The sequence below is a fragment of the Gigantopelta aegis genome, chromosome 4 (genome assembly GCF_016097555.1).
Source record: "Gigantopelta aegis isolate Gae_Host chromosome 4, Gae_host_genome, whole genome shotgun sequence".
NCBI classification, from domain to species: Eukaryota; Metazoa; Mollusca; class Gastropoda; order Neomphalida; family Peltospiridae; genus Gigantopelta; species Gigantopelta aegis.
In genome coordinates, this window is record NC_054702.1 from 68,123,632 (window position 1) to 68,135,555 (window position 11,924).

Sequence of the window (11,924 nt, forward strand, 5' to 3'; positions counted from 1 at the left end):
GGGGGGGGGGGGGGGGGGGGGGGTAGCCCAGTGGTAAAGCGCTCCCTTGATGCGCAGTCGGTTTTGGATCGATCCCCGTCTGTAGCCCCACTGGGCTATTTCTCGTTCCAGCCAGTGCTCCACGACTGGTGTAACAGGTCGTGTTATGTACTATCCTGTCTGTGGGATGGTGCATATAAAAGATCCCTTGCTGCTAATCGAAAAGAGTAGCCCATATCTTTCTATATAGTTATATATATTAGTATCAGGGGCGTAGCGTGATCTGGACCTAAGGGGGTTCGAATATGAACAAAATGGACCCTTTTTTAAATTTAGTTTTTGCACCACCAGAAACTCCATATGTATAACCCTGTAGGCCTATGTTTTAGTTCTGAAAGCAGACCATTTGCTTCAGTGTGTGTGTGTGGGGGGGTCATCCGAACCCCCGACCCCCCCAGCCTACGCCCCTGAGTATATTTCTGCGTTTTGTAAGGCCTTGATATTTTATTAAAACGTGTAATTCATCTTCAACACCAGTGTTGCAGATTTTACATATCCTTTTGTGTTCAACATTTTTGTACCTACTAATTTCAATTTCGAGTCGTGTGCACATATTTTTTTTTTTTTTTTTTATGACGTCGGAAGTTTACATTTCTTATACATGTTGTCAGTGTATGTTGCACGTTTGTAGGGGCGGTCAATGATTTTTGTGTGCCCCCCACTTATGAGCCTTTTTTTTATTTATCACAACGTCTTGTTCCCCATATTGTGGTTGTGAAACAGGATCAGTTTCTGTTGTTATCGAATCACTACCAGCAGTGCTGGGTACCGCCATTTTTATGTTTTGCTTCTTGTACTTATCGTAGTTTCCTCCACGCAAACGGGGGTTTAACTCCTTTTAGAACTTGCATACTTAAAGTTGGTTAATACTTTATCACAACTTTGGTGGCATTGTCTTGCTGATAGATAGCAATGCATACTCTTCAGAATTGGGGAGTGGGGGTGGGGGGATGGCAGTCAGACCCACCCCATCCAGTGATGGATCCAGAAAATCCATTTGTGGTAATGATATATTGCCGAAGCCGACGAAGGAATTCCCTGAATTCTCCAACGTAATAAATAAATAAAAATATAACTGTCGCAAAAATTGGGGGGGGGGGGGGGGGGCAACAGATCTGCCATTGCCTTCCATCGGGCAATGATTATGTCACTGACACACTCGCATGAGCTGGATTATCGTTTTGCATAATGAATATAATTTGTTCTTGCATACTCATACGTGTAAATGGATAAAAGAAAGAAAGAAATGTTTTATTTAACGACGCACTCAACACATTTTATTTACGGTTATATGGCGTCAGACATGGTTAAGGACCACACAGATTTTGAGAGGAAACCCGCTGTCACCACTACATGGGCTACTCTTCCGATTGGCAGCAAGGGATCTTTTATTTGCGCTTCCCACAGGCAGGATAGCACAAACCATGGCCTTTGTTGAACCAGTTATGGATCACTGGTCGGTGCAAGTGGTTTACACCTACCCATTGAGCCTTGCGGAGCACTCACTCGGGGTTTGGAGTCGATATCTGGATTAAAAATCCCATGCCTCGACTGGGATCCGAACCCAGTACCTACCAGCCTGTAGACCGATGGCCTGCCACGACGCCACCGAGGCCGGTTGTAAATGGATAATTATGGAAAGTTAGATAGGCATATAAGGGGCCATTCAAATATTACGTAACGGCCGAGAGGGTGGGTAAGTGTAGGTCCAAATGTTAGATAGCATAACAGGGGGTAGGCGGGTGTGTTTAACAGCGTTACGTAATGCACTTTTAAATTTTTTTATTACTAAAATATTATTACTAAAATCTCTTTTTTTGTGGGTTTTTTTGTGTTTTTCTTAAATGCTCTGTCACGGCGACAATGTTTAATGTAGGTAGTAATAGTTAGACGTATAGACACTATAAGAATTATAAATCGAGTTCAAATGCGTATCTGTATGTGTTTCCCAAATAGCAAAACAGTAGGCCTACGTTAGAAGTATATTATACCCATTGCATGACTTGTTTATGAATGGGGGGTGGGGGGTGTGTGTGTCCAGTCGTTACGTAATATTTGTTACGTAATATTAAATTTCTTGCATATTGCGACATGACAATATTCATCTTCAGTTAAACTACAGTGGTTACATAAACGTTCTTCCACTGGAGTAAAGGATTTTATATGACGCCCAGTCTCTATTTTTAGTTTGTGGTCACTGAGACGTAATGTAGTAAATGGTTTACGGTGTTTTGGATGTACTAGTGTACAACGTAATGAGAATAGTTCTATAGTCCTTCCCACAGGGAACACCTTTTTCATACTATGGAATTTAGGCCTACTACAAACTATTTATTTCTGAGCCGATTTTATATATATATATATATATATATATATATATATATATATATATATATATATATATATATATATATATATATATATATATATATATATATATATATATATATAATAGTTTTTTTGTTGTTGTTTTTTTATTTTCAAAAAACTTTTACTTTTCTTCTTTCGTCAAACCAAACTGAAATTATTTACAACCCCCCCCCCCCCCCCCCCAAAAAAAAAAAAACCCACAAAAACAACAACAACAACAAACAAACATTTTTTTTTAGGAGAATGGGACAGACTATAAAGATGAATATTCTGTTTATATAATTTATAGGTTCGCATCGTGTTATTGGCTGCATCTCTTTTGGCTGGCGATACAAACTTTTCTTTTGAAATATTATGATATTGTAAGTTGTGGATATTCCAGAAATGAATATATGTAAGCCTACGTGCATGTATATTAATATATGCCTATATAATAATATTTGTGTTGTTGGCACGGTAGTTGTTGTGAGTCGAAATCACACACTACAAAAATAGTATTACTCGGTGCATTAATCGGAACACATCGAGCATTTTCGTTGTGTTCGGCAATTTTACGAAGACAACCGAGAAGTAACGAATGTCTATTTGTGGCTACATACATCACGGTCTAAATATAATCGTCTAACTCTTCACCTAGTGGTCAATATTATTAAGCTAGGCTATTGCACCACCGGGCGTAAATATGAACAGAAACAAAGTATTTAAAGCCAAAATATACCGACATGTAGTATTTTCATTAAAATCAACAAACCAAAAGAGTCGAGAAGTGTGGAATCATGGTACAGAAATTTTGCAAACGGGGCGTTTACTCCGGTGAGTTATTTTAAAGAACCGATATTGTGTGTGTGTGTGTGTGTGTGTGTGTGTGTGTGTGTGTGTGTGTGTGTGTGTGTGTGTGTGTGTGTGTACGTCTAACTCTTAACACTCGATCTGTTTGTCTGTCTGTCTGTCTCGGTCTCTCTCTCTCTCTCTCTGGTGGTGCAAAAACAAAATAGCTAAAGGTCCACTTGGTTCATATTCGACCCCCCCCCCCCCCCCCCCCCCCCCACACACAGGTCCATATCACGCTACGCTCCTGACATCTACACATACATGCCAGTGGCAGATTTCCCCACAAATTCAGGTACGTTAAGGAGTGGACCGCGTGGTTTGTAAGATTCTTGTATATCGTCGGTTAACTCAGCTTTTTGTTTTTGGACACACTGACACACAATACGAACAATACATTATACAGACAGACAGGAAGGCAGACGGACAGACTGACAGACAGACAGATACACATAATTACATATTGGTCCGATATGTATATGTGATATATATTAATTTACTTTGATATGCCATTCCTTCAAAATACATATTGTATTCTATATTGTATTCACAGCCATTGTAAGATGTTTTCTACTAAGTCTTTTTGGCAACTAAAATTACGTAGGGTCTATTAAATACGTTTTCTTGTTTAGAATAAGTGTTTGTATATGCAGTGTAATGTAATTTGTTTTATTATTATTATTATTTATTATTTATTATTATTATTATTATTATTATTATGATTATAATTTTTAATTTTAAAACATATTTTGGAGGAGTTGGGGGGTTGAGAGCTGTGTATAAAATCCGGTTTTGGCTCTACAAACATTAGGTCAACAATAAATACATTGAATATACAGACACTGATATTCTAAACAATTTCTTTATGTAATATGCAATTTTAGTTCCCACAAAGGCAATGTTAGTTATAAACAATAGAGACAACATCAGGACAGTCTTTTTAAAACCATCGCCCGTTTATTCAATACACATGTATAATAATATATTCTTCTTCTTCTTTAAATCTCAGGTAATACGCTCCGAGCATCTAATAGTCTGTATAGACGTCGCTATGCCAAACAAGCATGTGTCGTCAGAAAAATGTTCAACCAAGGTAGCAATGTGACGTCAGAAATCTTCCCCAGCATGCTTGGCGTGAACGCTGACGATGTTGTGTTTTCGCTCAACAAGAAACGCAGATGGGCACTCTCAGCGTGTATACAGCGAGCAATATCATCGGCATCTTCTGGCGACGTATCCAACAGACTCGTCCTCTTTGAGAAACATAAACTAAAACGACACGCCGACTGTATTGCCTTTTACTCCAATAAGGGAAGCAGAAAAAGGCTGGTACCCAAGACTGGTAGATATTTTAGCGAGAAATCTGTCCTGAACTGTGACACCCGTTCAAAGAGGAACAGGAAGAAGAATAAGACAATTACACCTGCTAATGGCGAGGACAATAAGTTAGACAGGAGTCAAGAACCCGTTCCTGAAGTTCGCTACGAAATATTTTATCCTTGTGCAACCAAAAGTTCTATCGCTCACAATCCAAAGTACATCACCAGTTCCGTTGGACTGACTGAGAATGGAGACAACCACCCGGAGGTTGGGAAGTCGAGGAAGACCCGGGTTAAGAAGAGGAGGGTGAGACTGAGTTGGAAGAACATCAGCGATTTGATTGACGACTATGAACTGGAGAACGTTAACGATGATGATGTGCTAGAGGTTGAAGATATTTCCATCCAGGAAGAGAAGACAACGTATGCTTATGAACCGCTTTGCTTATCACAGTATATAACTGGTTCTCCATCCAAGAAATCCCGAAAATCTTCCAAGAATGAAAAGTCAAGCATCAGCAATGATATCTATCCCGTACTGGACTCAAAACCAAGACGAATAATTTACACGCAAGATAACGCTGGTTTCAGCTATCGACCAGAAGAAATGTCGAATAATGAAAAGGGTAAAGGACTGTATAATGTGATAAAATCACCACTGTCTGTTCCTATAACTGTAAATCTCCCTGCAGATAACATAGAACCACAGTTTCTGGAGCAAACATATGGCGAGAATTATTATGAAGCGAAAACGATACCAAGAACATTTATCATTGACATTTCAGAAAACCTTAAAAACTTTCTGAAAACATCTCCAATTTTCAAGAATATTTCTGCCCAAGACATCGACGTTTCTTCTTATCTCGTATTCACATACACCGGATTGTGTCACAATGAGATGCATGCTTTCAGAGTCAAACTAAATGCCAGTCTAAACATGGACGTCATTGCCCTGAACACTATGTATGATGATAAATCCATTTCGTCTATTTCGGACGTCATTGAAAGAACATTAGCGTTCTACTGTACACTGTCTGAAGATACACTGTCGGTACGTAAATCACCTTTGTGCTATCAATTCGCTTCGCCAAAACTCAAATTTGATCTTGTAAAATCTGCAAACAAGTGGCACGCCGAAGGAGCTTTTCCAGCCGGATGCCAGTTTCGTTCTGAATTAACCGAGCAGCAAACCGAAAATACGAACATCTGCAATGAAGATACTGTCTTTTGCCAAATATGCTTTGAGGAAATGTGTGTTCAAGGCGGTAAGCCCTTTACGGCTCTAAGCACATGCAAACACTGGTTCTGCGACGGATGTTGGAGACAATACCTTCTGAACAGTGTAAATTATTCTGGTTTGCTCAGAATTAGATGCCCAGAGTACGGGTGCGAGACTGTAGTAGACATAACCACCATGTTGAGTTTCCTCAACATCCGAAACATCAACCATTTACACCAACGCAATGTGAGCATCAATGTACAAGCATCGCAGAACAAGAAGTGGTGCCCTTTTCCCGACTGCGGACGTGTCCTGGTGACGTCTGCCACTACCGGTGACGTCGCCACTGTTCCGACAAGCATGACGTGTGGCTGTGGGACATCACTGTGCTTTAAATGCATGCAGGCAGCTCATTGGCCGGCATCGTGCGAGCAGATCAAGCTCTACAAAGAAGAAATACTGAAACAGAAAGACTACAGAAAGCTCTTCTACCACGATGAAGAGTTATTCGAAGAGGCTACCACTTTCGTTGAGGTCCAAGGCAAAAGTTGCCCACGGTGTTCTTACTTTATCGAAAAAGACGGAGGGTGTCCCCATATGTTCTGTCCTTGCGGCGTTGCATTCTGTTGGACATGTCTTCGAGAATGGGACATTGACAATGGACATACATGTTTGAAAACTAATCCATCTGAAAAAAAGAAAAGCTTTTTCTTTGATAATATTGATCGCGATAAAGAATCTAACATATCAACTTCAACTCTCTATCGTTTGGCCGTCGATCGAAGATTAGCCAGACACCCCAGCACTGTGAATAAACTTAGATCAGGCAGCAGGGCCCTTGCCAAGAGTCTAAATAATATTGCTGCTAAAGACGTAGCTATGAGGACGTTGATTGAAGAAAATTCCGGTTCGTTGAAGATTCAGACAACGGTCTTGAATAAACTTTACTACATCATGCGAACTATACTTGGAGTAAAGATCGAGGTCGACCACGTTATCGAGTTCACTGCGGTGTTGTTACTCGATGGCACAATGAAACGAAAACAGCAGAAGTTGTTATCACTAATGTCCGGACTTGGTGACATTTCATCGGAGTTTAAAAGTATATTGGAAAATGGGAAAAATCAAAAAGTCACTTACTCCTTCACCCGTTTGTTTAAACTGCAGGAGAGAGCAAGCATAAACATTGCAATATTAAGTAAAATCATATATGAATAAATATATATATATAATAAAAACAAAAACAACAAAAAACATTGCAATGGACAGGGTATGCAGTTCTGATCCGGCCACAGTTGTTCTAATCTTAACAAATGGTTTGAGTTTTAATAATAAAATATTCTAACAGTTTTTAAATCAGTGCAAATAGTGATTGATGAAATATGGTTGAAAATTAATTTGCAACTACCTCATGTAACCATAAGTGATCAGTTTGAAATTATAAATATAAAAAATAAATATAATATTTCTCCAACTCTCAATTACCCTATATGTGCTATGACGCCCCTCAGACAAAAAAAGATAATCTCAATTTGATTTTAGGTGATCTCCAATTGCGGATCCAAGGGGACTTAAAAATATTCACGTGTCCTTTGTTTTCCTTCTTGTTTTTTCTACTGGGATTCCCTTTTGACGAGTTGACCCATGTGCCCGTTTCTCGTTAGACCCCCACCCTCCTCCACCCCCGACATCATATTTCCAGGATCAGCCTCTGATGTATTAATTATTATAAAGTGAAAATATATACATATAATGTCCATAATTAATTAATCTACACCAGTATTTCTCAGCCTAGACGGTTTTCCCAAGATGGACTTTTTTGTGTTACATGTCAGATGGTAAACTCAAATGGGTTGGGAGGTAGAACGCGCTTAAAGTTTTCAAACATGCTAGTTAACATAACCACTATAATGATATAGTAATTTGTTGACATTAGGTTGTTTTATTATTACTACGGTTGATTTTTGTTTATTTAAACCATTGTTAACTTAACAGTATCCACGTAATTAATGTTCAGTGAAACAAAAGGTAGGGCATGGAGGGTTTGCCGACAAAGGATGAGAAACACTGAACTTCAATAAAAATTTTTTTATATAATTCTAGATGTTTGTTTTGGGGCGTGTTTTTAATTTATTTATTTTATTATTATATATATTTTTTGAGGGTGGGGGTGGGTGGTAGTTGTTGTTTTTTGTGGGGTTTGTATTTATTTATTTATTTTTATTTATGTTTTTTATTTTTTTTTTTTTTTTTTTTTTTTTGGGGGGGGGGGGGGGTGTGATGTTTGATATATATAAACGAATAAATATTTACACCATGATGTTGATATCTTAGTTGTCTGTCCATGACAAATTTGAATTAACTCTGGATCGAGAAGGCGGGGTGTAGTCCAATGATATAGTGGTGGCCTGTGGTGCTGTAGGTCGTAGGATTGATCGCCCTCAATGGACTACCCCCTCCCCCCATCCCAACGACTGGTACACAGAAGACGGTCATATGTACTGCCCTGTCTGGATATGTGCATTTTATCCCCCCCCCCCTCCCCCCCAAAAAAAGAAGAGCAAGTTCAATCAACCGCTTGTCGCTAACGTTCGCTAGACTAATATTTCTATTTTAACTTATTTTCGTGCTTATATCCAATTAAGGTTCAAGCACGCTGTCCTGGGCACACATCTCAGCTATCTGGGCTGTCTGTCTAGGACAGTGGGTTAGCTGTTAGTTGGTTAGTGAGAAAGAAGAGGGTGTAGTGGCCTTACACCTACCCACTGAGCTCTTAACAACTCGCTCTGGGTTGGAGCCGGTACCGGGCTGTGAACCCTGTACCTACCATCCTGTAATCAAGGCCGGTTAGACTAATATTTACGCTACACAGCAAGCGATTTACCACTTCGGGAACTAATTAAATAGTTCGCAAACGTTAGCGGAATATTTGCTGGCTGAACTTGGAGCAGTTTTATCTTTAGGAGTATTCTATGTGGATGCAGCGATATTCTACTCTCTCAGTCGACCAAGTGTGGAAATATCCATTTCTTAGACACTAAATACTAGTAGCCGAAATACAGAATGTGCTGAGATGTCGTTAAAAAATACCATTTATTTTATACCGGTTGGAGGTCGAGACGTAGCCCAGTGGTAAAGCGCCCGCTTGATGTGCGGTCGCTCTAGGATCGATCCCCGTCGGTGGGCCCATTGGACTATTTCTCGTTCTAACCAATGCACCGCAACTGGTATCTCAAAGGCCGTGGTATGTACTATCCTGCCTGTGAGAGGTGCATATAAAATATCCCTTGCTACTAATGGAAAAATGTAGCAGGTTTCCTCTCGAAGACTATGTGTCAAAAGTACGAAATGTTAAACATCCAATAGCCGATGATTACTAAATCTAGTGGTGTTGTTAAACAAAACAAACTTTTATACAGGTTAGAACCGGTACTAGGATATAAAGCCACATATATTTATACATGTATTATATGGCTTATTTCATTTCAATATATTTTCGTGCTTTATCTAATTAAGGTTCAAGCACCCTGTTCTGCGCACACACCTCGGCTATCTGGACTGTCTTTCCAGGACAGAGTGTTAGTTGTTAGTGGTTAGTGCCAGAGAAGAGGGTGTAGTGGTCTTACTCGCTCTGGGTGGGAGCCGATACCGGGCTGCGAACCATGTACCTACCAGCCTTATTTCCAATGGCTTAACCACGACACCACCGAGGTTGACTATATGGCTGATATTTCCACTGCAACGGCCTTACCTAAGCAAAGTAACTCCGATAATTAAATTAATATATAATCTGAAAAGAATTACCTCCCTTGAAACATAAAAGTGCGTATATTTTGTGGAAGCAAATTGTCTTAGAAGACCGGAGCGATTGAGTACTTCCTTAGAGCTCTTCATATCTAATTTAAGTATACAAATAATTTAAATACATGTATTATTCGAATGAACTATTCAGGATTTGATACTCAAATATCTTAGAAATGTTAAATGAGCTAATAATTTTGTTTGTAACACTTGTTGTTTGTAACAAATGTATTGAATATGTGAGAACCATGTTTTGTTTTTAACTTGGCATTGAAGATTAATTAAATTTTATCAGCAACATTTTGGTACACCCGCAAAACAAATGTTTTAATATATTTTAATTTTTATGCAAGGAAATTGACGCTTGCACACTGTTTGAAAAGCTGCTGTTAATTTTGAACTTGCTCTTCTATTTCAACAAGAAAACAGCAGCTGTTTCTTCCCATTACCAATTGTGTATCATTTTTATATGGCATAACACATTCTACTGCTTCTGACCAGTAAACGAAAAACACTAATTATATATACAAAGCATAACACTTGCTTACATTTTATACATTATTTAATAAACGAAGTACACGTATACAATTTTTTGGATTAATAACCTTTCTTATGATACTGAAACTTAAAGATAAAATGGCAACCAAAACGTAGCAATGTCAAAGAACCAATACAGCAAAAATCGTCCAAACTTCAAATAAGCACCACCACCGCATCCACCATAAGCACCACCACCACCACCACAACAACAACAACAACAACTACAACAACTACAACAATAAACCTGCAATGTTTCAACAATCACTCAACTTTTAATTTAAGACATTTTATTTTATTTTCATCTGCTAAAACAAAACACTATTTATAAAGCGACTTTCCAAAGTTTGCAGCCGTTATTAGGATTGTCTAACAGAGCCCTTTAAATCATTTGAATTACATATTTAACATTTTGTGTTTACAGTATATGCTCGTAGGAACAGGGAGAAGATGGGGGATGGTAGGCACAGACTCCTTGATTGTTTTTTGTTCTACCCTATATAAATAAAATAAATTATCTTGCTTGTGCCGCCCCCTCCCCCACCTCAGATATAATTCTTATGGGCCTGCAATACCAATGCCATTGATCAACCACCTCATTATTTGATAGTTTTTCCTGTTCCAACCAGTGCACTACAGTTGGTATATCAAAGGCTGCACGCAGTATGTTCTGTTCTGCCTGTGGGAAAGTGCATATAAAACATCCCTTGCTGCTAATTGAAATATGTAGCAACTTTCCTCTAAGTCTAAGACTATGTCCGAACTAACAAATGTTTGCCCTTCAATAGCCGATGTAGTTAGTAAATCAAATATGCTCTAATGTTGCTCTAGCTTTCATCCTGATATTTGTAATAGCTCAAACTTCACTTAATTTCCTAAAATATAATATATACTGATGGAAAGAAATAAAGGATCACACAGATAGCAACAAGAAATAATGACTGCATCAAAAATCAATTCATATTGTCAGAAGTTGACAGGGAACACATATGCAGCACATTCAACACTACAGACATTCAGTCCCACATTACAACTTGGTATGAAATACAGACATTACTACGCTAGTAGTGAATTAAATTTGGTCTACAATTTGATGTGTTCCCTTATTTCTTTCCATCAGTAAATTATAATAGTTAAAAATTACATAATTATTGGGACTAAAATCCAAGTTGTCTAATACAGGACGTCCAGAAACCCATCAAATTTACAGACATAATTTATATCATAAACAAGAACATGTATTGGATATGCTATGTTAGTCGTTGAAACGGTCCTATTGGTCAGAATCATGTTACAATCTCCGGACTGTCTCTTATAGGTCGTACTAAACCAAATAACTTCCGGCTGGGTCAAAGTAACTTTTGATAGAGAAGTGAACACCACAAGTCCTGTGATTGGTTATAAATGTGAGTCTGTTGGTTGTAAAAAATAATAATTTCATCTGGGTAAACAAAATATGCAATGTTATTTCATCTAGTACCAATGTGTCAAGTAGCCTTGTGCTTAAAACATGTATTGGGTACTTATATAAAAAAAAAGTACTCGAATTTTGTGCGGAACTAGGGTAGTCATAGACGCTACCCTTTATCTCAGAAACGAGCAGCTTGATCTCCGATTTTTTCTGATTCACTTTAAGTGTGAGGGGTGGTAGTATTTATATCCGTGGCGTTCATGTCGATTGGTAGGCTGCAGGTAATTTGAGCCACATATGTTACTATTGTCGTCTATTGGATTGGATTTGGTAGTATACACCCTTTAAAGTAATTGGTTAATTCCTTCTGAACTCATTTGTTTGTACATACTGATGGAGG

The 11,924-nt window shown here is 38.5% G+C and overlaps 1 protein-coding gene across 1 annotated transcript; it reads left to right on the plus strand.

Moving 5' to 3' along the window:
* The first annotated feature begins 3,090 nt into the window (after positions 1-3,090).
* Positions 3,091-7,965, plus strand: LOC121372209. Its single transcript, XM_041498494.1, has 2 exons — positions 3,091-3,222; positions 4,247-7,965. Exons 1-2 carry the CDS (start codon positions 3,186-3,188, stop codon positions 6,991-6,993), a joined length of 2,784 nt encoding a protein of 927 aa, XP_041354428.1. The 5' UTR covers positions 3,091-3,185; the 3' UTR covers positions 6,994-7,965.
* The last annotated feature ends 3,959 nt before the right edge of the window (positions 7,966-11,924 follow it).

Coding starts and splice junctions, on each gene's coding strand:
- LOC121372209 (XM_041498494.1), top strand. CDS start 3,186: ATGGTACAGAAATTTTGCAAACGGGGCGTTTACTCCG. Junction 3,223..4,246: donor CAAACGGGGCGTTTACTCCG/GTGAGTTATTTT, acceptor TTTAAATCTCAG/GTAATACGCTCCGAGCATCT.